This window comes from Phoenix dactylifera, chromosome 9 (assembly GCF_051530095.1).
Source record: "Phoenix dactylifera cultivar Ajwa chromosome 9, Ajwa_hap1_PhDact_Kaust_v1.1, whole genome shotgun sequence".
Taxonomy (NCBI): domain Eukaryota; kingdom Viridiplantae; phylum Streptophyta; class Magnoliopsida; order Arecales; family Arecaceae; genus Phoenix; species Phoenix dactylifera.
In genome coordinates, this window is record NC_143198.1 from 30,888,056 (window position 1) to 30,915,873 (window position 27,818).

The window sequence follows — 27,818 nt, forward strand, 5'->3', positions numbered from 1 at the left end:
ATCAGCTGAGGTTAAGAATTCATTTAAATCTAATCATAAATACTATAATCAACTTTTAATCAGCTCCAATATAAATAAAGTATATATATATAGATAAAAAATATAGATTGTAGATTGAGGATCTATATATGACTCATATCTTAGCTTTTTGTATGTCACTAATTTGTAGATAGTATTTCAAAAACCAATATTATCTTCAAGCTTATTGCCGATATTCCAAAAAATGTGATGCTCGGAAACAGTTAAGTTAATGCTGAGAATTCAAATCTATTTAAACTAATCGCAAGGTTGGTTTGGTGGTCCCGGTGCCAGATCATGATAAGTGTCTAATGAGAAAAAAGCGAGGTCATGCGTCGAGCCACGTGGTCGTCGTGTTACTGGTCGCTCCGACTTTGGGGACTCATGGCACCGAGGTGCCGGACCACGTCAACCGCATGACGGGGTATTAGCTGGCCCTCGAGCGCCGCGACGCCTCCACGCGTAGATCGCTACTGATATCGAAACGTGTACGACTGTGGTGACGATTCGCATGAACTGTTTCCCCTTCACCCAAACCGACGGGCCAACTCAACCACCACCAACTCCACTGCCCACAGCTCACGCCCCCCGCTCCGACCCAAACTGCCCCCAGGAAAGAACCCATACAATTTTATCCCGCGACTCCAGTGGGACCCACGGAATTAGACTCTTGGGTCTTTCTCAGGGATCCGTTTCGAGTCCGTTTATTATGTGACATACAGGATTTATGCTGGGGTCCAATTGATGGACACGTGTATTGTGACGTGGCAATTGGCTCGGCTCCCGCTTCATCCCCAGGCTTCTTGGCCTTCTTCCTTGCCTTCAACCCACCCCCCACTCCTGGCCTCTCTCTTCTTTTCCCGTTCCGCGTGCGTTCGAATTAATGGCGCAAGAATAGAAGCTGGGGTTTGGGTAAGTGTTTGGTTTTCGTTCTCTTCGTGAAGTTTTCTTTGGGATTGCTCCAACTCGCAAGTTCTGCGAATAGTTTTTCTTTTTGTCCCCGACGAACGGGCGGCGATTTAGTGTATTTTAGGGTTTGGCGAAGGATTTCGTGGCTGGAATCTGCAGGTAAGTGGAGATTTTTTTGTTTAGTTCGTCGAATTCCTTTTATAAATGGTGGATTTTGGGTTTTTAAGACGAAATCGTTTCGAGTTCTTTGAAATTTTGATGTTTTGGTAGTTGTCGGACTGGATTGTGAAATTTTCATTATTTTTGTTCGGGCGATGGCATTAGCATGGTAGCGATTCCCAATTTTTTGCCCATATTTTCTTCTGATGATCACATTAATAAGGGATTGGATTAGTCTTCTGATGCGACAATCCGAATAGTTTAATCTTTTCTGCTCAAATTTGTTTTTGGGGAAATAAATGATTTTTATCTGCTTGTAGAAAGAGAGGAATAGAGGGAGAGAGGAGTTGGAGAGAGAGGTGGGGGTAAATGGGAAAGAGGATTCTTGGAAAGAAAAGAGGAAAAAAGAGTGAAAAAAAGAGGAAGATTAGAAAAATGGTGACCGCATACAGAAGAAATTTCAAGGATAGTCGTTGTTGAAGCCGCGGTGAAACTCAATCCTAGTTCGGGACCGGTAGGGAGCTTTAGGTTCCCAAATCGATGTTTGTCTTTTCCCCTTTGATTTGGGGTATTACTGTCATTTCTCCTACTAAATTACCATTGGGAGGCGATTAATGACCTTCGAAGGTTTATAACCATGAAGTCTCACCGCCCGATTTGTTGTTTTGTATGATAAAATGGCACATCTGCCCCTCTCATAATCTAAAATCACGTTCCGGGAACATTACTTTATGGAAAAGGAAAATTTCTATGTGGATCAGAATTCAGAAATTTAGTTTCACGTCTCTTTGTTAGTCCTTTTTGAGAAAGACATGTCTAGTTTAGAACAGAAAAATATTAGTTTATGTTTTTTCTTAACCAGATATTTCCTCCCTTTCTCTTATTTTTTCCCTTTTCTCCTTTTCCCGCTCTTTTTCCTGGGATTTGGTTTGGGTGAAACTCAGAAGCATGTATGATACTCAGATACTCTGCTACTTTATCAAACCTTGTATTCTTCGCTTGCTTAATGGAATGACTGTAGAAGACGAAATTGTCGCTCCTACCAGTTGTGGTGGTTGTTACTTTTTAGTCATGCAGTTGCTTGAGGTGTTCAAACAACCACCATGAATTGTGATCGACATGGGTGTCATTAGTACTACGGGGTTGACAATTCATGAAATAATTAAGACTCTTAATTATGTCAGTATATATATATATATATATATATATATATATAAAAGTACCAAAATAATGGTTAGAGAAAAATTGGAGTTTAGGATATCTTTTTTCCTGAAATCACATTGACCAAAGAAAAAGTTACACATGCTTGCATCAGGCTTAATTTTAACTCCTCTTTCATCATATGAAAGATGGGATTTTTCAAGGCACCATTTATCCAAGGATTGAAAAAATTGCATATGGAAGGGAATTAGTTTCTAGCACTTTCACTTCTTCTTCCTTCCTTTTTTTGTGGGTATGATGCCAAATCAGCGTCATTTATGGCAGAAGTTCAGAATTTGAACATTGTGAGCTGGAATCTCTCTTAATGCTTAAGCACTTTTCTCTAATTCTGTCTATGATGCATCTTGCCGCATTTTCATCATTTTGATCACCAAAACCTTGAGATATTATTAACTAGGCGTTGCCAAAACCAATGCAGTGGCAGTTGCTTCTGGTTATTTCCTTAACCTAATATTCTTTTCTGAGTCCCATCAAAAATCAGTTTTTATGGGATAAAATAACACTAGGCAATGTGATTATTAATTTGCTTAAGAATATTTTACATTATAATCCTTTGGCAGAAGGTGGTAAAACAAAAAACAGCAAGGGCCATAGATGGATATAGCAAGCTTTATTATTTTCGAAGTTTCAAATAACCTGTCAAACATTCAGAGGAATTTTGGCACTTGTTGTAGTCCTGTGTTATATAGACTAGACCAATGATAGTTCATTGTGTAAAAAGTTTTAGTTATTTGGTGGCATATATTAGTATATATGGCAATTTTGTTTTCTGGCCTTAATTGTTTTCCACTACAGCATGCCGATATCTCTAAAGTTATTTTGTTTCATGATCTTGGTGCTCAAGTACATGATATCCCCTGCATAATGTCAGGAACATGATGGCCTCCCAGTGGAATGTATTTAGCACAGTATTGTGCAGCTTAATATCATTTATTTGGTAAAGGAAATTAGGTGTGCTCTATTGCAAAAACTGGTATAGAGTATTATATTCCTCTGGTGCATCATATATTCTTGAATGACTTTCCAAGTGGAATTTCCTTGGTGTATTTTTCCGTTGAGCTGTGATACAGTGGTTTAAGCATTGTGTATACTCCCTGCACCTATGAAGCTTTGTGTATATATTTTTTAAATCTTGATGATATATGATGATAGCTACATCTTGCTAAAGTTTAAGTGTCATCTGGATAGCTGAGCTTGTTAAGACTTTATGTGGAAACTGGCATATGGTTTTGATAGTTTGTTGGTTCATAATCTGCTGTTTTGCACCTTATTTATGGGATTTCCTAAGATTCAAGACCTTTAGAGATATCCTACTTTCAACAGAATTATTCTTTAATACCTATACACCATGTTCAGGTGATCTATAATTCAACCTTCATGGGGAATGATGAAGCTGGAACTCCTCCAAAGTCTGACAAAGCATCTTCATCTATGCAGGTTAGCAGAAATTCTTTTAAGACACAGATAGACTGTCTTGTGAGAATAAATTATATTAATATCTTAGAAAGCTATATCTCCTTACCTAAGGTTCATTGAACCAGTACTGGGCATTGTACCGACTGGTGACTGGTTCGGTATGGTACTAGTATGTACCATAGCAATCTGAGCAGTACTAGAACTAGGGGAAGCGAGAGAGGGGAGAGAGCGGAGGGTTTCCTTGAACGGAGAGGGTGAGAGAGCGGAGAGCGGGAGGCAAGCGAGAGAGAGAGCCGAGAGAATGGAGAGGATGAGCAAGAGACTAAGAGAGGGATGTGCACACAGGTCCATCATTGACATCATTGGCGGCAGTGGCAGCGGTGATGAAACCCTAGACATAGCGTCTAGCAAGAGAGACAAGTGAGGTGAGAGAGAGAGAGAGAGAGAGAGAGAGAGAGAGAGAGGAGGGCTTCCTTGAAAGGAGAGGACAAGAGAGAGAGAGAGAGGAGAAAAATAGAGAAAAGGATGCGTACCAATCCTTCATCATTGTTGTTGTTGGCGGCGGCGACACTGCCAAAATCCTAGCTTTAGCGAGAGAGGCGAGCGAGACGAGCAAGACGGCTGAGAGACAGGCAGAGGGTAATATAAAGACCAAACTCGAACCAAATTAGGAGCCTGTTCTGTCCTGATAATCAACCTATTCGGGTCGGTACACCCTGAACCAGGAGGTTCATGTTGGTTCGGCCATCCTTGTCCTCACATGTGATTGTGAAATATCAGGGAGTCTATGTCTGACTTCCATGCACATCTTACACATGTTCTTCCAGGCATGCATTATGCTGCTTGTAAGCATTATTTAAGTAAACAATCTATACCATATTGGAAGTTTGTGACAATAACTGGCTGCAAGTTAACACAGGAAGAAAATAAGAGCAAATCATCATCAAAATGGTTGGTATAACAAGTTTCAACTATCTTGACATTGTAGCATAAGCTGGGTACTGTTATATAGACAGATGACGACTGATGTTAGATTGACATAATATGCACATATTTGTGATGATTTCATGATAGAATCATATGAACTGTGATAATAAACCACGTAACAAGTATCTATAGTATCATTTTGATGCAACACTTGATACTATGTTGTCTAAACTAGACAAACATGCACACCTCCATTTCTGCTATCTTATTGTTTTTGTGATATGAGGCAGTGATCACGTTATTTTCCTTTATTTGCATTTGCAGGAGAAACCAACCATTTGTCCGTACCCGGACTGGACGACTATGCAGGTTGATTAGTACCAAGTGCTTAATCCTTTGCTCCCGAACGCTCCAATTATTCAATAATCCATTTTAATGACATAACCAAAAAGGCTTTTTTCTTCTCTTTCCAGGCATATTATGGCCCAGGAGTGGCCATGCCACATCCATTTTTCAGCACTTCAGTTGCTCCTGGCCATGCACCTAATCCATATTTGTGGGGGCCTCAGGTACTGAAATTTCTAATTTTGTGGTTTCTAGCACGTTTGCAATGCATAAGTGCTGCAGCGAAATTCTTGTAGGAAAAAAAAAAAACTTTAAATTGCCATATGAACCATATGAGAGGAAAATGTCGTGACTCCATTTGCTGGTGTTTTAGAAGGACATATGGCATTGTATTTTTTTTTGGTTTCAGGATAGTGGTGATGCATCTTTCATGGAAGCCTTTCATGTTCCAGGAGAAGGAATGGCCGTATTATGTGCATCTTCCAACCAAATGCATATAATGTACAGTTTGATTTGGCACCAACTGATGCAAGTCACTGTGAAACACTTATGCAAACAAACATAATGAAATGTTTCAAATGGTTTCTTTGGCTTAAGGCACAAAATTATAATAGCCTTGTGGCCTATATTTTGATTAGCACCTCATGCTGCAAATAATTGTGAGATGGCTATGCTAACAAACATAATAAAAGGTTGCAATTTTGGTTCCTGGCATAAGGCAATGTTTCAGAATTGCCTTTTGAAGTGCATTATAAGAGTAACTTATTAGATCATTTAGAGCATTAATGTGGTCTTTCTTGATAGAGATAGGCATGATAGCAATATACCTGCTTCATGCCAATTAAATTTAGCCTCCATAGACAAAGTGACAAGCAAATGAGTTGGAAGCAGTGACGGCGGTGGAGGCACTTCTAAGATGTTTTATCTCAGATAACGGCCAGACCTTAATGCTGGTTTGTGATGCCTTAGTTGGAAAGTCGGATGGTTTCTTAGTCGATGTCTGTACTCACTAAGGCTCTTCCAGCCACTTCATCTAGGGGCTCTATGTCGACACTCATTCGTTGACCGCTTAGATTGCTTTGAATACATTATTGACCTTGTGTTAGTGAGAGGTTGAATGGGTTGGGTTTTGACCACAATGTTTCAGGTTTTCGGCTAGCTGTTGCTTTTGGTCTGAAATTATTTCGATCTGAGTTTGTGCAAGGCTATCGACCAAGGTCGGTAGAATCGTCCTGAATCGAACGGTCATACCGAGCTGTCCCAGCGGCGAACTGGGACGGTTCCGGCAATGGTTTTCGAACGAAAATCGTTGTCGGAGGGGGAGAAGGAGAAGGAGAAGGAAAGAGAGGAAAAGAGAGAGCGAGCAGGGGAGGGAAGAAGAGGGAAAGGAAGGAAGAGAGAGGGAGATGGAGGCCGGACAGCGAGCCGCGCGGAGGACGCTTCTTTGGGCTTTGCGGCTGGAAAACAGGCCGGGGAATGAAACAGGGGACCCGACCTATTTTTCTGCTACGGAGCCTTCCTCCGCCTTTTTTTTAGGTCATCGGCCTCCGCCACTCTCCTTCTCTCCCTCCCTCTCTCCTCTTCTCTCTCTCCGTTCGCCCTCTCCCCCGCCTTTTCTACTCTATTGTTACAGGTCCAGCACAACACGACGCAAGCCCGTACCGACCCATGCCGCCAGGCAACCAATCCGGAGCCCGGTACCGGCACAGCAGACCATACTATCAACACTGGAAAAAGGCCCGGTATCGCCTCCTCTACTATATCAAGTTAGGTATATTTTGTTGGATGCATTGATCGCCTAGCAAAATCCTTTCCTAGTGGATTAAACATATGATGGTCTAGCGAGCCAGCGGTCGAAAAGTTGATTTCATTATTAGTCGTGAGATCTAACAAATAACCATGTATTGATGTCCTTTAGCTGACACAAGTATCCAACTATATTTCTGATATTATGGGTTAAACCCAAAACAAACTGCTATTATTTGCTGGACCGGAAAAAAAAGAAAACAAAAAAAAGAAGGAAAGGGAAAAATAGAGTTAATATCATGTGTTAGGTGTCTAAAGCTATCATGAATAGCTTAATATTTTTTTGGTAAATATGAATAGCTTAATATTGCTTTGATTCATGCAAATAAGAAGAAAGTATTAGCAATTTTCCATTTATGCAATCATACTTAATGTGTTTGGATGCACTAAAAGATCAAATATCCTTTTTTCTGCTGACAAGCTCATGGCTTTTTTCTTGAAATTGAAGGTTATATTACTATATAAGAGGGCTACTAGACTTAACATGTGTATATTGGCAAAGGCTGCCTATACTTATTGTGAACTACAAACAACCTCTTAACATGAGCTTTGCATCTCTTACATGAAGGCCCATGATTTACGGATGACTAGGTATAGGATATCCAATGCATAAGTGGTTTTTGCAAGGTACGCTGCCTCAATATCGGGCTCCGTACCAGTGCCACACTCTTAGTATGGTACGATATGGGGTTGGTTCGGCGTACCGAGTGTCGGTATGCTTCAGTACCATATACTGACACTGGATATGCCTCTGTACCATATACCGACACTGAATTGGTACGGTACGGTATGGCCTGTACCTCTGATTCGGTACAGTACAACGAACCTTCGGTATTTGTCATAGTTTTTATCACTAACCTATGCTAGTCCATGCCAGCTAGCAAGTACTATGCTTTACCACTATCGACACTAGACCGTAGCTTAGTGTGGGGAAAACAAGGCATGCTATTCAGTATCTATGTGTGCTGATTTGGCATGGGTTTGTAACTTTGTATGGTTGGATTGCTCAGTGCCGAGTCAAATATTTCCTTTTCGACATTGCACGACACATTTTAATGCTGGCCACTAGCTAGCATGCCCCATGACAGTGACAAATCCTTGGTCGTTGCTTACATGCCCATTTATGTTTAAAATATTTTGTATCATGAGCTAGTTAATGATTTATGTAATGAAAAGTCATATAATGCCTGAAATCTTGAAACTGGTTATCTTTTAGCCGATCCAAGTACCCGACTACATTTCTAAAATTATAAGTTGAAACCAAAACAAATGCCCTATTTTTGGCTGGATATTAGTAATTTTTTTGATGGACATGGGGGAATAGATCAACTCTAGTAGCAATCCTACAAAAAGAATCATTGGCATTGGTGATGCTGGATAGAGATCAATTTGAATTTTCAGCCTTTGGAGACTGAGAAAAGAAGAAAAAGGAGTTGATATCATGTATAAGTTATCTAAAGCTATTATTAATAGCTCAATATGTGATTATTTTGCTTTGACACAGGCAAAAATAAATATTGGCAATTTTCTGAATGCACAATGCATGCTGTAAGGCATTTGGATGTACATATGATCATCATATTTTTTTTTTCTTAAGCAAACAAGATCATTATATATTTTGGTACCTTTTTGGGATATTGCAAGTTATGGTATTATAGAGGAGAGCTGCTAGACCTACATATATACATAGGCAAAGGCCATATAGACCTAGTGTAAACCACATACAGTCTTCCTTGATGTGGGTCTTGCATCTCATACATGGGAGCCCATGATCAATAGGGGCAGGATGTAGGACATGTAAGGTGGTCTTCACCATGGATTTGAGTGCCAATCTGTTGGCGCGAACAGTGCCAGGTTAGTATCAACACCCAATATTGGGTTGGTATCGAGTTCTAGGCCTCTTGGAGTCCTATTAAACTGTGCCAATTTGGCATGGTTAGTATGCATTTTATTGCTTGGTATCAAGCCAAAGAGTCTTCTTTTAATTTCTTTGTTTTGAACATGACATGATGTGGCATGTTCATGCCGGCCACTAGCTGGCTTGTCCCATGCCGACAATACTTTAATTCTTGGTCTAGGCCTACATGCCCATATAGGTTTAGGAATTTCATATTAGAAATTAGCTATTTGTTCGTGTACTAGAAGTCATAATCCATATAATTATGGAACCGGAACTTTTTACTTCAAATTAAATCTTTTAGGTTTTCCTATGCTTGTCATTTTATAGGTTTACGATCTATTTCCCATTTCTATCATTTTATACTCTTTCATCTTTGAGTTTGCTCCTTTTAACAACCAAACACTTCCTAAGATAAAATCTCAGTTCTTAATATGAAAAGCTGGAAACAAGGAAAAAGGATCAGATCATGTTTTTTGAACTGGCATCATTTAAAGGTAGAACCTCTAAATGGAGCCTAGAGGTTTGCAGCAATTCAATACATAGTTACATACAATTAAAAAGTGTCATGAACATGGTATGCTGTACCGATCGGTACCGGTCGGTACTGGGCATACCGTACCCGTACTGATGGGTACCGGTGTCGGTACGCTTGACGTACCGCGTACCGTACCGTACCGACACTCGGTACGCCTATGTTAGTGCGGCCCCGGTACGGGGTTCGGTACCGGTACGGCGAACCTTGATCATGAACGTCTGATATAACACTGAAATAGTACACAAATATATGGTGTACATACATATAGAACTGCAGATAGACCAGACATGATGCCGCTATATGCAACTTATATTTCTATATTGGCAAACCATTATGCATGCATAGCATCAATACTGATCATTTACCAAAATTGTCATTTTCTTGGTTACTATATTTGTTGGTTGAGTATTGGAATCTCATCGAACATTTCAAGGACACTGTAGATTGTCAAAATAAAAGTGGCACCAATGATTAAAGTGCCTTTTATGTGAGCACGGACTAACAGATGTCATGTCGTGCTTGATTGGCATGTGTCATGGCTTCATGATAGTACATGCCAAGTATTGGCATGGCACGGCATTGTGCTAGTGCCAAGATGGAAGGGCATCAGCATATAATGGCATGGGTGATACTTTGTACTAGCAGCGTCTGCTAGTATATATATGACTGTAGTTTGACATGGTTACCAAGTCATTGATTTTACTGTCATGCAAACTCATTCTCTAATGACAATATTTCTGTCGCAGCCTTTGATGCCGCCTCCTTTTGGGATGCCATATGCTGCAATCTATCCACCTGCAGGGGTTTACTCTCATCCCCCGATGCCCCTTGTGAGTAGAGAAAATATTCTGTGTTGTTTCCTTTTATTGGCAACTTGTATCCACTGAGACGGTTATAATTTTAACTGATTCTTTTCCTGTGCATTTAGGATAGCAAATACATTTTGGTAGGTAAATATAGAAAGGGCTGCACAAAATGGAAAACTATAGGTTTGGGTTGAAGTGCTCTAATTCATAGTGATTTGTTTTGCTTCCAGGGATCTCACATGCAATGTCAAGGAATGACACCATCGCCCACTATTAGTGAAACAGTAGTGGTAGGTGCTTTTTACCTAGGAAGCATGACATAAAATTTATTGTTATGGTGCTTTAGCAACTCAACTACTTATAGACACTGTATATACTATTGTACTCTGCTAGTTGTGCTAACCATTCTCTTGGACTGGCTTTACTTTTTATTGTTACTGCTATTGTGCAGATGACGACTCCTTTAAGCACGGAGATGCCTGCTAAGTCACCAAGCAATAAGGATAAAGGCCTAATGAAAAAGCTTAAAAGGTTTGATGGGCTTGCTGTGTCAGCGGGCAACGGTGATGCTGAAAGTAGAGGAGGTGATAGGAATGGTTCATCACAAAGGTTTGTTCACATTAAAGATTTCTTGCTACTTGATGATTTTTCTTCTGGCTTCTTGATGAAGCTAGTTCGAATCCAGTCTAAAATGAACGTTTTGGTGGTTGTTTCTTGCACAGCGAAGATGATAGTGTGGAAGGCTTAAGTGATGGAAGTGATGGAAATAATGCAGGGGTAATTCATTTTGACTTTCATTTTTGGGTGAATCAGTTTACTTTTTAAAAATTTCATCTGGAGGTACATTACTGCAAATTTATTCAGCAGTTTTGTTCTTTTTTAGGGGAATAAAACCCGAGGAAAGCAAAGCTCTAAAGATATACGAGGCCCAGGTATTGCCATTCTTGCCTGCCATGGATGTCTTTTATCTAAATTAAACCAGTAAGGTCCTGTATTTTTGGCATCACCACCCTTCATCAATCATCATGCATCACGGAGAGCAGAACTTAAAGCGTAATTTTTTGTTTGCAAAGATCTTATTTAGTTAACATATTTGGTTGTAATTGTATGTGTTCTGCTGGTTGATTAATTCTCAATATGGCCGGGAAACAGCGGTTATGTTTGTTAATGAGAATGATCGATCAACTTTCGAATTATATTATTTTCTTGTATACTAGTCGTTTCTTTAGAACATGGATTGTGTATCTTGCTTGTGGGATTCCATAGAAGTCATGCCTAAAGGTATCCTTGTTGAATCTTTATAGGCGATGGTAAGGTTGACCCACAGACCAATGCTGCTCATGGTGTGGAAACAAGTGCATCCTCAAAAATGTCTCTGGGGGTTACTGTTGCAACTGCAGATATCTCAAGAAAGGTAGGCACTGTGCCTTCATCTAGTCCACCACCAGGAATGAAATTCAGTGTTGCTAGTATCGGAAAAGTTCGAGCTAGGGGGACACTTATGATACTGGGTCGTAATGGAGTACCTTCCGAACTCTGGATACAAGCATGTGCATTCTGCAAATGTTTATTTCCCTACTATTTGGTTCTTGTTTCTGCAATTGTTCCCAGATTATTACTTTATACTTTTTTGCAGAAATTACTCTGCCTCGCTTGCAACGATTTTTGATATATTCTTCACTTTGCTCCTAGACCTTTATGTCCAACTGTTGCCTCATCTTTCTTCCTTGTTGAAAGACAAGTTTCTCATAGGCTTCCAACTGCTTTTGTGCTTCTTAATTGACCGGTATTCCAGGCTTGCTCCCTGCTGACTTCCATCCTGAATGAAAGCTTATCCATCCTTGATAGCACTCTATTTCTGTGTTGAACCCTTAAATTTAATAGTCAAAAAATGTTCTGTTGAAGGTTCAGTTTTCAGTAGAAGTGTGTTCAGTATTTTCTTAAGTCATGAGGCTTTAGCAACTTTTATGGTGAACTTTATATCTAAATCTTCTTCTGTCGCATGAATTTTTTTTTTCCAAGCATGTTTTTATTGTTCTGGATTCAGCTTTTAGGCTTACTTTTTTCATGGTATATTTTCCCCAGGATGAGAGGGAACTCAAACGTGAAAGGAGGAAGCAATCCAATAGGGAATCTGCTAGAAGGTCAAGGTTGAGGAAACAGGTACTCTAGAGCAGAATCTTGAGCACTGAGTTTTCTTGTCTTCCTTGAATTGCCTCTATGATCGCGTTTTTCTTCATCTTCTTCCTTTTCTTCTTTTCTGAAATCTTCATACTATGCCCAGGCTGAAACTGAAGAACTTGCTATGAAAGTTGAGACCCTGGGTGCTGAGAACATGGCTTTGAGATCTGAAATCAGTCGGCTATCAGAGAAGTCGGATAATCTCAGATTAGAAAATTCAACCCTAATGGTACCTTCTGATTTCTCCTTTGTCAGATTTATTGAACTGTGGTTCTCTATAGGACTAGTTCAGAATAGAGACTTTCATCATGCTTTATGACTAACATGGGAAACATGCATGAACTTGGAATTTGAGTTATCATATGCAAGTATTAGAAATAGCAGTTGCTTGAATGTAGATCCATCACAACATATGGTAAAAATTAACAACATCTAAAATATATTATCAATGGATGCATTACAATTACTCAAAATGTAAATTTGGTCCCTTGTCCGCTCATTTTTACATCGTGAGATTGAAAAGTTTGTTCGTTTTATATTTTTGTTTACAGGAGAAACTGAAGACTTCACAATCGAGCCAAGCAGAAGAGATGTCTGCTGCTAAAATGGAGACTGAGGGAGTCCCGTCTGTTGTTGCAGAGAACTTCTTGTCAATAATAGAGAACTCAAGCTCGATTAGTGCAAGTGCACAGCAGCAGGATGAGGCTTGTGAGAACTCTAGTGGCAAGCTCCACCAGCTTCTTGACTCCAAACCTAGGACAGATGCTCTGGCTGCAAGCTAATCTGCAATTGATCTCACTAATCCACAGTTCTGGTCCAGTTATAAGCCCAAAGATATTGCTGATATTAACATTATGGTAGGTATCAAGTAAGTTAGGCAGTGGTAAGAAACTGATCAACTTGAGAGTGACCTCGAGACTCAGGTAACTAGCGGGCCTGATGGCTTGCGTCTTGGGGGAAAAAAATTAAACATAGTCCTAAATGTATGTGATCCAGGCGACTTGTATGATCCATTCATGGTGTTGGAAAATTTTAGAACTGGATGTTGCTGAGGATAATAATTAGAGAAACATCTGTATATTTTAGGATATTTTAAGAAAAATGTACTCTTCCTGTTACTGTTCTTTAATGGTTGGCTGCGTTTGGTATTACCGGGCAGTACTGTATTTAGTTTGTATTGTTTAAAATGCTGGATTTTCCGGAAAACGTAGGCTGCCTGGTCTGGTTCACTTGTGTCTCTGTGTTGCCATGTTAAGTGATGGTGTTCCCTGAAAATTTTGTTTGCACATTTACACCTGACAAATATTGCCATGTTTTGCTTCTGTGGCACTTGAACAAACGCCACCCGAAGCAATTTTTTGTTGTTGTTGTTGTTGTTTATAGTGTGTTCGATTGGTTGAGTTGGTAAAATGATTTGGTGTCGATGCTTAGGTCTGATAGCATTCTCACCCTAGTATGTGCCAGATTGTTTTTTTTATTTTTTTATGATGGGTTATTTATTTGAGATGGCTTTTGTTATCAAGGGTGGTATGAACGTACTGCAGGAATTTGATTTCTTGGTGGGTGGTGTTGGTTGACACTTGCGACACCCTTCTTTTGCGCTCTTTGGCGCCGTTTTTGTTTTCATATTTTTATTTTTTTATAAATTAGTGTGACACTTAGAGATAGATATTGAAGATAATATTTGGTTAAACTTTTACTGTTCCTTGCTTTTTTTCAATTTTTTTTAAAAAATGTTTCCTGCCAAAAATCTTAAAAAATTATAAATAATTTTGGAAATACAACAATTTCATCATTTATGTTCTTTCGTCTAGTTGTTTTTCCCTTTTTGGATTTTTGAAAACAAAATTAAAGAAACAAAAGCAATACCAAACTAAACTTTTTAGCTTTCATTTTGTTCTCTCTCCCGCGCGCGCACACAAACACACACAAAATTCTTCTGTGGGGATATTCGTGAAACTTTGCGAATGCAAAATAAACGTGCTACTTGCCGGCGAATGAGTGGAACTCCATGCACTTCTGTACCTCACAAATTAATAAAAATATTTTGTCATATAAATTTATCAAAGCCTGATATAAATTGCAATGGTTAGAAAATGAAGGTTGTGAAATTATCTTCTCGGTGCTAATAATTTACATGCCACACCAATTTCTAAAAGGTGATACTTGTATATTTGTACCATTGTAGTCATGTGTTGTGAAATTATTTTTTGTTTCTTTTTATTTTAAGAACTTTTCCATGGCTGTACTGAATCATCCAACACAAGGCTTAAAATAAAAGTGTCACGGCTGTTATAACAATTGCATTATTTGATGCATTATTTGATGCCATAATAGTTTGCTATAATAATCGCTATTTTTAGTTATACTTTTTTAAATAAAAAAATATTTTGTAAATCAATTTTTATATTATTTTTTGAAAAATATTATACAGTCTGAAAAATAATTACTTTAAATTCAATGAATGGTGAATGGTCACCTATATGGCCAATCATGCGGATAGTACTATATGGGCTGACGATGGGGAGCTGCCCCGAGCACTTTGAGATTTTCTATTTTTTAATTTTATTGGGTGCATTCATACTCGTCAGATATAAGGTACCTGTCCTTAAAAAAAAGAAAAGAAAAAAAAGGTGAATGGCAAAATAATACCATTATTTTCTTGTCAGAGTCGGAGGGCTTATTATTTTTCAGCCATGATGCTATCATAAATCCACGACAATGGCAATTATTTAATGATAAAAATTTAAAATACTATTTTTGAGATAATTAATAAAAATTATAAATATTATAATGGCCAATAATGGGTTTTTTGCTGTGGAGGTCTGTCATTACGGGATAAAAAAAACCTCTATTCAAAACGGGCCAAGTCGCCCGATTCGGGCTACAGATGCACCGCGGGTGCAACGGGCCCCTAACATGCGCCACTTCACGTGAGGAATGAGGACACCTGCGGTACCCATGCTTCCGTTTCACGCTATCTCGTGCTCCCTCGATCGTCCTGCTTCCGAACTGCAATAAAATATCTATATATAATATAATATAAAAAATTAAATTTTGTATATAGAATTGTCGAGTGTATATTAAAGATTGCAGGTTATCCAAAATAAAAAATAAAAAAAGGCAAGTCAGTGGATTAAAAAACTGATAAGAAGCCTGAAGGTCTTCATCTTCTTCAATTTTTTCTTTTTAATTTTCCACGCTACTTAGATTGCTTATTTATTTAGAGTAATAAATATTCTTGATATTGACGGCAAAAAAATATTTAAGGAAGTGGAATATAAAAAAGTTGCAGAATTCTACCTCTTCAAAATTCACGTAACAAGCACTGCAGCATGTAAATATCCATATATATTTACTATTTATAAATTTTCTCTATGATTATTTACTATACAACATTATTTATGCCGTGTCCATGACTATGCAAACATTATTTAATGATACATGCAATATTTAACAAATCATAAAAACATAAACATAATTACACTACTTATTATTTATGATATAAAAAGTTATTCTTTTGTAACCCAATCAAAATTTACCCATATAATCATATTCACAAACTTTGTATGCCTACTAAATCCCATGCAGCTCACGGATCTAGAGCTAGTTATTATTATTATTATTCAATATTATAAAACAAGTCAGAGATTCCATTTTTACTCACTGATGGTGCGGTGTGCACCGGTGTCCCTCTTCCAAGTTCTAGCCTTCCTACAGATCTTTTTTATTTTTACTAAAACAGATGATTCATATTATTATAGTACGGATACATCTAAAAAAATAGCAAATTATGGAACGCTCTAGGTAGACTCTCTCTCTCTAATCCACAAGGCACCTCTGAAGTGATCGGCCACATATGAGACCATCCAATCTACGACCTCATTAGTCTCTCTATAAACATGCTTGACCTGGAGCACTACGCTGCCACTAACCATGGCCTGGATTAGGCAGGTTCTTCATATAGATCGTTTTAACTCTGTAATAGCTTTCACTTTGATAGGTCCATTGGGACCTAAAAATTTGGTTTCCATTTGGGAATAATACCCCATGCATTACCATATTCGTGCTTCTTATCACATCTTAAAGGGTATATCAAAGCATGTGAGAGAGATGTTTTTCGAATTTAAAAGTCTATCAGATATAGTATGCTGTTCTGAAGTGAAAACTAACCACTCACTTTGTAATGGATCTAATCTACACTCACTGACATAATAGTTTGGTTGTTGCATTTTTTTTTCTCCATCATTGCTTACAATATATAAAATTATCTCATGCCAATAGTTTAAAATTATATAGAGGCTTAAATCTTATAAAATAATAATTTGCAGACAGCAATTTTTGTCGAGTGATACTATTGTTTAATGCTTAGTATATTTAAAAGCCACTATGATAGCTAACGTTTCGTTAAAAACGTTACTGGCGACGAGAACTGATAGCTCATCAACCGCTGTAGGTAGAGGTGCAATTTATGTGAATTGTTGGATTTTATCCAGAGCCTTGTTATAATCCATTTATATCAAAGAATGAGCATCTGAATCTCTTTTTCTAAAGTAAAACAATCATGTAAGCAATTAATGAAGGGTAAACGTCGTCCAAAAATCCTTAATGCCTAGGTGTCGATAAAAGCAAGATTTTCCCTCCTAGGAATATGATTCCTAGGTGTCAAAAATCCTTAGATGTAGGGCTCGTTTGGTTCGCGGGAAGTATTTTCCCTCCTAGGAATATGATTCCTGGGAATCAGATTCCTAGGAAGAGGATACCTAGGAAAGTACTTTTGGCATGTTTGGTTAACCATGGGAAAGTGACAAATTTCCAAAGTGCTTATGTTTGGTTGACCATCAACTTTCCTAGAAAAGTTATGTATAATTCCTATTATGCCCTTAATAGAAATTAGGTCTTTAATGCCTCTTTAATGCTTCTTTAATGCTGAAGGGTCTTTTTGGGAAAAAATAAAAAAGGAGTGATTTCCACCTCATGGGAAAGTAACTTTCCCATGTTTCTCATGGGAAAGACTTTCCCATGAAATGTGGGAATCATATTCCCATGGGAATATAACTTTCCCATCTCTCTCCTTTGAAAACTCCAACCAAACAAGAGGCATTTCATTATTTTCCCGTTGACCACACTTTCCCCCCTCCTTTTCCTGCGAACCAAACGAGCCCGTAGTTGTAAGGTACAATAATTAAGATAACTTGCCAGCTTGAAAATTTCAATAAGAAAATTACCTCTTTTTACATGTTAATTTTTTTCCCTATAGCTTCAGCTAACAGATGATTTTTATTTTGTCATAATGCTCGTAAATGATATTGGTAGCGAGACAAAAAAAAAAAAGTAAATTACAAAAATTTTCTTGAGAATTTTTGTAATTATATTTATACTTAATAGTTAAAAAATTTAAGTTGAAGTTTATTTTTATTTAATATTTTAACTTAACAAATGTTAGCCAAATTGTTAACCTGAAATGAGACTCGAATGCTATATCAAAAAAATATTTCAAAAATGGTCAAAATAATCCGAAGACATAAGAAAATATATGCATCCCTATATTTGAAGTGTCAACGGTGGAAGATCGAAAGAGGGAGCCCCTATATTTTGGACTTCGATCGTTGGTTCCAGAGGGCCTTCACGTTTTTCCAAACAGGAGCAGGGTGACAAATTTTTACAAACAAAGCCCTCTTTTTTTTGACTGGTTCTCCTTTTCTCTCTTCTAATATTTTTCTCTTTCTAGTCTCTCTCCCGTCTTCTCTGCTTCAACTCCCCCTTTACTTTCTTGAAACTTCGGGCAAATCCTTTTGTTGAATCCATCATCATCTCTCTCTCCGTCCGTCATGCACGTGCCGTCGCTCTCGGATTTCGTTTATGCTCTCTGAATTCTGGGCTCGTTCTGGAAGCGGGCGAGTGGGCTCGTAGTGGAGTTTGCGAGGCTTTAGAGCGGCTGGTCTTGGTTGTATTCGTGGATTTTTTGAGTGGGGTTCTGGGGATCTGGGTCGGGAGCGCTGGCTGCGATTCCGGGCGTCGGGGTTGTCGTATTTTGATGGCAATGCGCGAGAGATGGGGAGAATTTTCGTGGAAGCACGGCCTGCTGCGAGTTTTTAATTGTCTCGGGCATTGAGATCGGGTTCTTGGTGAGCATTGGGTTGGGCGATCCGGGGGAGAGTCCGGGGTTTTATGGCGTTTCTTGAGGTATCATAGTTTTGGACGTTGGAAAAAAGTTTCTGTTTTAAACATGTCTTTTCGATCTTTCTGACAGATTATGCCAGTGTCAGATTCATTATTTTGACCGAAAAATTTAATTTTGACGACTCTAAATTGATCTTCTCTTTCCAAGTCCACTGTCCTTGATGTAAGATTTGTGATGTCTTTTAGGTTCTCTCTAAGGTTTACGAAGCCTGGTCCTCTGTGCTAAATCCAGATGTCAGGCCTCTGGTGAAATCTGCCGCGCCACCAGTTATCGATTGCTAGTTTTTTCTCAGAATACTTCAAAAACTTAGGATGCCAGTAGAATCATGTCTTGTTTCTTCTTTGCACTCGGGTTATATCCAATTTATGGAACTTTGAAGTATACTATTGGAGGAAAAAAATGGTTTTTGTGCACTTTTTGAGGCATCAAGCAGAGGCATGCAATATGATTTAGACTTCTCTATTTTGAGGACTGATCTATTGCCGATTTGGGTTCATCATTTTAGGTTTTGAGCATCAATTTGCGGCTAGATTTAGACATCTGTGGTTTTGAGGACTCATGCATCCCAGCTTTGGGCTTCATCTATTTTAGTAAATATATATCAAGAGTATAGCGAGGGCACTGGGATCAGGTCTTTTTCCTTTTTGCCTATTGGTCGGTGTGGTTCTTTCAGTGCTTGCTTTGAAAGGTAGTGCTTTTGGTTCTGCAATGGGGATCCAATGTTTCTTTCTAGCTCTCTGATTGATGGCAGGCCTTTTGCACCACTTTTTCTTGCAAATACTTGAGTGAGTGGGTGTTGAGAGGATCTGGTGGAGTTTGAAAAATTCTAAAAGTTGGATTAGTAGATTGGGGCTCTGGGTCCTCTCTCACGAGATATAGGCTCCCAGTCACAAGAAAAGTGTTGGGAACTGTTCATATCCCCAACTGTGTGACAATGACTGTTGCATGCTAGTTTCTTGAGCAGTAGAGCCTTATTCTTTTGCGTGTTCGTGGAGTAGTTTTATGGATTTTGGGGATTCTGTCGGAGAGAGGGAGCAGAAGATCAGAGTTACTCCACATTGCGTTCCCAACATGGGTCATTCCGTGACTGTTTGGGATCAGAGATCAGAGATTGAATGTACAAAGGACTGGAATGGAATCGATCATGTCACGCTTAAAGCGCCGCGAGGAGCTTCTGCTCGAGTGAGATTCTCTCCCTTCTATCTTTTTATTCCCCTTTTTTAATGCATCAGTTTTTTCCTTTTGCGGTTTGCGTTCCTGTTGACTACTTAATATTATTGAGCTTTGAGCTTTGACATATAGACATTTGCATTTAATCTGTTAAAGTTATTTTGGTTTAAAAACATCCCTCTGGTTTATCTTGATAATGCTTCTGTCAGCAATCCAGGTTAGTTTGCATGGAGGGCAGGTTGTTTCATGGAAAAATGAACGGGGTGAAGAGCTGTTGTTCACTAGCAGTAAGGTGCGGTTATAAGAATTTAGCAGAATCCTTTTCTTTCCATTAATGCTTGAAGGGTTATGACATGTTAAGTCTGCTTTTATGGTTCTTTGTTTCTTTGTTATTTTCCAATTTTATATGTTTCCTTTCTGGAATCCAGTTGGTAATGAGAAAAATCAATCTAATGATGGATGTGAAGTTAATAAACCCAAGGATTCGTATGGTATGCTTTGTTTTGATTTTGCAGAAGATTTTTATAAAAAGTGCCATTGATTCTAGTTAAGGCTGTTAAATATGCTGCTACTAAGCCCTGAGTCAATAAGGCTGTTGTTAATTTGGTATTATTTGAGATGCAGTACGGATTGACTTGATGCTGTGTATGCCAGAGTTTGTAAACCTCTAACAAATTCATATTGTTAGCTCAGAATCACATGATCTTTGTGGCACTGGGGTTGCCGCTATCACTGCAATTGCCACTGCCACTGCATCCTGCAATTATGTAAATCTTTCAGTGTGCAAATTATGGACTATAAATATTTTTTGCGCTCATTCGAGAGAATATAAAGAAGCAAAAGTAGGATCTAGCATGCTAACTTAGGGGACTTGTATATGATCTTGGATTTCATCTGGTATTGGAGATATCGATGACTATAGTATGATATCAAGCATATATGCTTGTGTATTGCTAGATGTAATGGTATTGGCAATATATTGTAACTCAGACCGGAAGCCAATTTATGAGACACATTATTAATTTATTATAGATTTTTTAGAGTGGCTGCTTATAGGCAACCGAACACCATTGACGCAGCATTTTAAGATAATTTTATATAACCGTCAAATTTACCTCTTTACGAGATGATGACATCCAGCATTCTGAAATCGCGTAGATTCTTTTTTCTGATAGGTCCGCGATACAGTTATTTATCATTTAGCTGTACATTATTTTGAAGACTGCTGCATCTCACAGGGTCGCTGTTGGAAATTCTGCCCCACTAGGATGTCTTGTGTATCTTATATTTCATATACTCCCACCAGACCATTCTTTCCTGTCATTTTACCCGAAATGTAAAAACAAAATATGCATCCTTAGAAGAAAACTTTTGTTTAAAGTTTTTGTGTTGCCTGGTATCTTCTGTTTGTGCCTAGCATCATCAATTGTTCTGGAGACTTCTGCTTGAAATATTGTATCAATGCACTCTAACATTATGCTGAATTCTTAATTCAGGCGATCTTTAAGCCACCAAAAGCAATGCGGGGAGGAATTCCTATATGCTTTCCGCAGGTGGTGTCCATCACTCTGATAGGTTTCTATATCAGTTTGGTCAATCATCTAATTCTGCTTTTTACTCTGTAGTTTGGTAACCGTGGTTCACTGGAACAACATGGATTTGCAAGGAACAAGACATGGAGCATTGACAATGATCCTCCACCTTTACACCCCAATGATAGCCATGGCAAAATTTCTGTTGATCTGCTGCTTAAACCATCAGAAGATGATCTGAAGTGCTGGCCACACTGGTATGGGGCTTTACTTGTATACAAATTTTACAATATTTTATATGGCGAGGACAGGAATAGCGATATATCGAACATGAAGTGTCAATCGATTTATATGAGAAGATAATAGTTTAGTTGCATTGAAGCCCTTCCAAGCCTTCTTATCCTATGCATTATTGACATGTATTGTTTACCTATGGCCTCAATAAAATGTTTCTATCTAAAACTTGGCAAAATTTTCCTGCTCTTGTTTGAATTAGTATTGTGCCTCTGCAGAAGAACATCTGTCATGAAATCTCAAAACGAGTGCTGATACTTTTAAATCACTTTATGGAACTTATGTATCAATATGGTTTCTAGATATAAAGTTTCAAATATTTTATTTACATGAGAACTTAAAAAGTGACTCGATCATATCAGCAGCTGGGAAAATTGACTTGAATAGGTTGATTTTGGACTTTCCAGTGGAAATGATAAGCTAGTTGATATATTAATTATATACACCTAATTAAAAGGTTTGCAATTATGTTAACGTTTGAAGCATGTTTATAGGCACATTTTTTAAACTATTTTGCCTCTATGGCTTTAGACTTTATGAGGGGAGAGAATCATTCTTTACCTCAATAGGAAGTAGATAGTATCAAGAACAAGATTCAATTCTCATCGGACAAAATAAAGTGCAGTCTACTAATTATAGTTGTCATCATGGAACTTTTTTACAGAACTCTTGGACGTATTCCACTAAACTTTGTAGCAATATCGATAAATTAATAACCACTTTTTAATAACTAAATTTCTGTTTAAAATTGTGTTGCTACTACTGCAGTCATCATGCACACTTTAAATGAACATCTTCTTTTGCCAGTAATCATGCTAAGTTGGTATTTCTATGACAAACAATCTACATCATTACATCAAACAGTTTTACCACTATAATGAATTGTTTTCTCAGATGGACATTTCTTTCCCAGGAATACATGGATTGATAAGAATTTGAGGTGTAAATAGAATTCTGGACATATTTTCTGGGATATTATATAGTGGGAGCATGCTTAAAAGGTCTATTCATAATGGACATGAAGATGATGAGTCTGTCATGCTTAGAGCACTCGTTGAGCATTTATCATTACTGGCAATCTGAACAGCACTTCAACTGTTATAGGTTTCTAACATCAAAACTGAGCTTACTGAGTACTGCCATTTTGCTGGATTTTAAGCCATTGGCAGATGTAATTTGATCATATGAGAATGATGAAGCATACCAGCTATGTAATTCTTTTGAGGGAGTACGTCCTCAAAGTTCTCTTAAGGCCTAGGAAGGTCTTGTTCCTGTTTATATTGGTATCAAGGACTTGAGGGTGCCTCCTGTCAGAATGAAAAGGAATTGGATAATCACTAATATATAGTTAGCAAAGAAGGAGAAAGGGATGCTGACAAGTCCTGAAGGTGATGGGAAACGAAGTGATTAAAGCTTGTTGTTGCTTGACTGAACTTCGTAGACCCTTTGGCAGGATCCTAGCAAGACAATTACATGATTTGAGGGACAAACATGTGAAGGAGGTTGCACATGATTGACTGGAGTGTTAATACAGTATACATATAAAGTTCCTTATGAAGATTATTAAAGATTTTTTCGTATCAAGCTGATGGAGAGGCTGCTGCCAATAATAGCGATGACAGCAAATAAATCATAGTGTACATTGTCATGGTGAAAGCCAGCGCAAATGCTTACTTATGTGCAGCTGGATGACCCGTGTAATTTGCTTTGTCATACGTTACATTTGACATAACTGTTGGACAACAGACAGAGACCATTTATTCTGCAATTTTCTGTGAATTAATTTTTGCCATTTCTTTTTTGCCTTTTACCTTATCATTCTTTCATGTTTCTATTTTATTTTAATTCAATGATTTTGCATATATATAAATAATATATGAATATTATTTGGGATTTCAGTTTTGAGTTTCGCCTTAGAGTATCTCTTGCAATGGATGGAGACCTCACGTTGATATCACGAATTAGAAATATTGATGCGAAGCCATTTAACTTCTCATTTGCTTATCACACGTACTTATCTGTTTCTGACATCAGGTATGTTTTCTTATCATTATAGCATATTTATTTTGTTAAGTTAGAGATAGGGACTGTATCATCCTTATTGAAAATTGAAGATGAACATACTTTCCATTTAATGGGCAATTTTGTTTTTTTTGTTTTTACTGTAAAGGTGGCATGATGTCCTTTGCCATAAACTCTGGTGCATTTTAAGTACTGTATCATACTTATGGGGCGTACAATATTGACTCGGTAGGGTACCGGTACCAGTATGGCACCTAGCACTGGTATGGGGCTCCATACACCCCCCCTTACCAACACATGGTATCAATTGCTATGTCGCTCGAACAATATGCCATGTGGAGTTGTACTATACCATATCGCTAAGTCACTAGTTCAAGGCCCAATATCGAGACTTAAAACATTACTCATCTCTTTGAGTTTGTGATGTGAATTTTTCTCCTTCAATAAGGATTGACATCTGATTGTTCATAATGAATCTAACACATATAAAGTTCATCATCTTTTCTTGTTATGTCAGGTGCAGAGATAAAGTTTGTTACATTTTCTTGCTATGTTGAGTGCAGCTAGTTTCTTCTCTGACCTTGACTTGTAAAAGGAGGGAATCAGTTCAATCTTTCAGTATAAATTTCTATAGCCAAGCTTTATATACAAATAGAGCAATGTTTTTTAAAAGAAATCTGATATATGGTATCTCAGAAAAAGTGGAAAAAAATCATAACTTTTGGGTTCTGCATTCTTTGTCCTTTCATTTGTTTGTCAGCAACAAAATATTTCCTGTGGGTCTGTGACATGGCCTGTTGGATCCCTTTTTGATTGCAAGACTATGTTTTTGTAATTAAGTCCAATGATATCAAATCTTGGATGTCAGAATATAGGTTCTTGTTTTTGGTGCAAATTAGCATAAAATCTTGCAATACAGATTTTAAATTGCGGTAGAAAGGACCAGGCAACAAGTGTTAAAATTATTCATGCTATCTATGGTGACTAGAAATTTTGATTGTATCTGAGTTCATGTGCTGTCAATGCCTGGAACTATGTAACGGTCATGGTTTCTTTTGTCATATCAAATACTGTTGAAATTGTTTTGTTTTTCAGAGTTGAAGAACCTTGTTCAACCTGTCTGATCATTCATCTGTTTTTCCTAAATTGCCTCAAATGGTATATTTTATAGACTTGTAAATCCGAGATATTCTCACTTTGTTGTCTACATGAACCTTGTATCCACAGTGAGGTGAGGATAGAAGGTTTGGAGACACTTGATTATCTGGACAATCTTTGCCAACGAGAGCGCTTTACAGAACAAGGAGATGCCATAACATTTGAGTCTGAGGTAAACCCTTTTTGGTCATTGGTGTTGCTGAGAATCCTTTTTTCTCTCTTTTCCAACAAAACTTCAATCAAGGTTTGCACCATGTGCTATATACCCACCATATACCATTCTGTAAAGTTAGAAAACACGATGCGCATGCCTTTTGCTTGCCAAAAATATGAACAGACAATTTAAATGTAATAAAAGTTAATTTGTCGTGTTTTTTATTGCATTTTTCTGCTGATAATGTACCCCCAACACGCGCACGAGTGCGTTCCCGTTCTTACAGTATTTGACTGACTGGTTGGTGCTGTATAATGATTTATCGAAACAGATAATCTTGATCTTTGTTCTGATAATTTGCAGGACAAATGATCTATCAAACTGAAATTCACTAGGGATACTGAGAACATTGTGAATCTGCCAGTAACATATAACATCTTGAAGACATGGAATGCCAAATGTTTAGGCAAGAATTTCAGTGCTGATTGTTTGAAATAACTAGGATGTTCCAGATTGTGACTACTATCATGAAAGAAAGTAGCATGCTAGGATGAAGGCAGAAAGACTACATTATAACTGATTTAGGAACTGAACCAATCAAGAAAGTAATAGAGAATGTACTTAGATCCTATCTTTATTTAAATCTCAGTGGGTCTCTAAAATTTGCATCTTTAAGTCTTCGAATAAGTATATTGGCTGTCTGAACTTAGTTTTCCATCCTTGAATTATCCTGGTTCTTATGATTCTAGATGTGCAGTTATACAGAAAAACAAGAAGGATGTTGAAGCATCATGTTGGGTCTATGTTACATACATTAATACAACATGCTTGTAATGCTAAAACACATTAAATATAACTTTGTTTTTTGTCTTGGCCACCAAAGATAACAAGTTATCGTTAATTTGCAGGTTGATCGTGCTTATCTTGGTTCTCCAAATGTAATTGCAGTATTTGACCATGAAAAGAAACAGACTTTTGTTATAAGAAAGGAAGGGCTGCCAGATGTTGGTAAGATACTCTTTCCTACCAAAGTCTGCACATTCGTTTCTATTGCTGGTCTGCATGTGCTTGCTATTTGTGTAGTGCTATTTCAGATCTTTTCTACACAAAACTATGAATACTTTGGGTTAGGGAATTTCTTATAGAAAGCAATTTATAGAGGTGTCAACCAAGGAATGCCAGATATATGATTGTAAGTTCTAACAGGAGAAATCAATTTCGATCATGCATCTGAATTTCTTTATTCCATAAATGCAATTAGCTTACCTGATATTCCAACTTCAGATAATCTTTTTGTCCTGCGCATATAAAAATGTTAAGAGAGGCACTTAATATTGCATAATATTTTTGGAATAAACATAAATTGATAAGAGAGGCACTTCAGAAACATGCCTGTGCTTTTTGCGGTCCCTATATACATAAAATGTGCTTGCACATGTAGAAGTTGCACTCACTGAAGTTTCTACTTCACTTTCATGCTTGCATTGTTAAATATATAGCATGCACGATGCATCCTTTACAAGTATCAGACAATCTACGAAATATAAAACATAGAAAGAACAATGCAAAACTCCTGCCTGCTATAGCTTTCTCAGGATTCAATCAAGGAATTCTCTTGTATTAATAGAGAATGTTATAGTCTTTTCCTGCAAGCTGAATTTGTAGCTTTTACTTGATGTAGTTCTCTGCTAGCCCATTTGTAATGCCATTTACTACATGCGAGTACTTAAATTTTGGCACCCAGCTTCTTGAGGCCAGAGTTCTGATTCCATAACTTTTGTGAGGGTGTCCTTACAGCTTGATGTTTTTCGATGTACAATAAATTAAGAGGGTGTGCTGCATAATTTAGCTTCATCCACAGATGAAAATGTGGCGGGAAGCAATGTGAGATTGTACAGAAGCATCTTAAGAGTTCTTTTAGTTTATAAATGTTTTCGGTTCATGTGCTAATTAAATTTTTTTGCCGCCTTTTTTGCTATAGTTGTCTGGAATCCATGGGAGAAGAAATCCAAAACCTTGGTTGATTTTGGAGATGAGGAGTACAAACATATGCTCTGCGTAGATGGTGCTGTGATCGAAAAACCAATTACCTTAAAACCAGGCGAGGAATGGACAGGACGGCTGGAGCTCTCCGCTGTTCCTTCCACCTATTGCAGCGATCATCTCGATCACATTGGGGGCCGGTGAAGACAGTTGCACCTGTTTGCGCATTACTATTTACCGTGTTCAGCATTTCTACGGGAGATTTTTAACATGTAGGAAATTTTCATGACATAGCAGTGCATGAAAACATCGCATGCTAGGATGATGTCTTCCATTGTTTGTTTATGCTTAATGGAATTACTTGATCCTTATTATAGCGTTGTATGTTGTAACTAAGGACAGGTAGATTGTATAATAGATTCTTAGAATATGACGGTAGGAGCCCGGTGATTATGTTGCTCCTAAACTTGATTATATGTTTCTCGTTCTAAACCTGCGATTCTTCACCTGGAGTCTGCTAACTTCTACGTGCTGAATCTGTCTCGGTCAACTGTTGCAGTCATGGTTAGGATGTTGTCACAGTTGCAATTGCCTCAACCCTGATTCTAAGTAGACGTATATCATCAGAATTATTGTGGTTTTTGTTGCTATGCTTTGTTATGGATGCAAATAGTATTTGTGCTAAATTACTGCTATTATATGTAAATTATAGTTGTTTTGAGGTGATGCTACCATGGTCATTGCAGGATATCATTCTATCAATATTGTCCATCTTTTCTTTTCTCGAGGAGGGAGAAGTGAGTTGCTATAATAGTGTGTGATGACTATGATAATCTGTGATGGTTTCCAGCTGTGGGCATTGGCATGATGAAGATGAAACATGGCAGTGATTCGGATTATGGATATCAAAAAATCTATAATAAAGTGCGTAAAGTACATAAGTTGAACTCTTGTTTTTCCCTTTTTCTCTGGAAAGAAAACCCATGCTAAAACTTCAAATGAAGCATATTGTTTTGTCTTACGAAGACAAACCCAGCCTGACTGCTCCTTCTCCCTTACCTAAGACAACGTATCTAACAGGTCCATGTAACTCAAAAG

At 37.9% G+C, this 27,818-nt stretch overlaps 2 protein-coding genes across 5 annotated transcripts; both read left to right on the forward strand.

The window, feature by feature from the left end:
• The first annotated feature begins 798 nt into the window (after positions 1-798).
• GBF3 (G-box binding factor 3) lies at positions 799-13,341 on the forward strand. Of its 2 annotated transcripts, none has more exons than XM_039131190.3 (13): positions 799-930; positions 3,664-3,744; positions 4,975-5,019; positions 5,124-5,219; positions 9,983-10,066; positions 10,273-10,332; positions 10,494-10,651; positions 10,765-10,819; positions 10,926-10,974; positions 11,347-11,456; positions 12,128-12,205; positions 12,327-12,452; positions 12,775-13,341. In XM_039131190.3, exons 2-13 carry the CDS (start codon positions 3,685-3,687, stop codon positions 13,003-13,005), a joined length of 1,152 nt encoding a protein of 383 aa, XP_038987118.3. In that variant the 5' UTR covers positions 799-930; positions 3,664-3,684; the 3' UTR covers positions 13,006-13,341. The 2 variants fall into 2 exon arrangements, with proteins under 2 accessions (XP_038987118.3, XP_008791472.4); XM_008793250.6 differs by having other exon boundaries at positions 855-1,086.
• A 4,418-nt stretch (positions 13,342-17,759) lies between these two features.
• LOC103708356 (putative glucose-6-phosphate 1-epimerase) lies at positions 17,760-27,212 on the forward strand. 3 transcript variants are annotated; one of them, XR_005513782.3, is made up of 9 exons: positions 17,814-19,589; positions 19,795-19,869; positions 21,074-21,130; positions 21,203-21,366; positions 23,303-23,437; positions 24,653-24,755; positions 25,646-25,745; positions 26,535-26,621; positions 26,719-27,212. XR_005513782.3 is itself a non-coding variant. In XM_008793245.6 (8 exons), exons 1-8 carry the CDS (start codon positions 19,410-19,412, stop codon positions 26,922-26,924), a joined length of 1,020 nt encoding a protein of 339 aa, XP_008791467.2. In that variant the 5' UTR covers positions 17,760-19,409; the 3' UTR covers positions 26,925-27,212. The 3 variants fall into 3 exon arrangements, 2 of the variants coding, with proteins under 2 accessions (XP_008791467.2, XP_088561097.2); XM_008793245.6 differs by lacking the exon at positions 26,535-26,621 and having other exon boundaries at positions 17,760-19,589; XM_088704971.2 differs by lacking the exons at positions 19,795-19,869; positions 26,535-26,621 and having other exon boundaries at positions 17,803-19,589.
• The last annotated feature ends 606 nt before the right edge of the window (positions 27,213-27,818 follow it).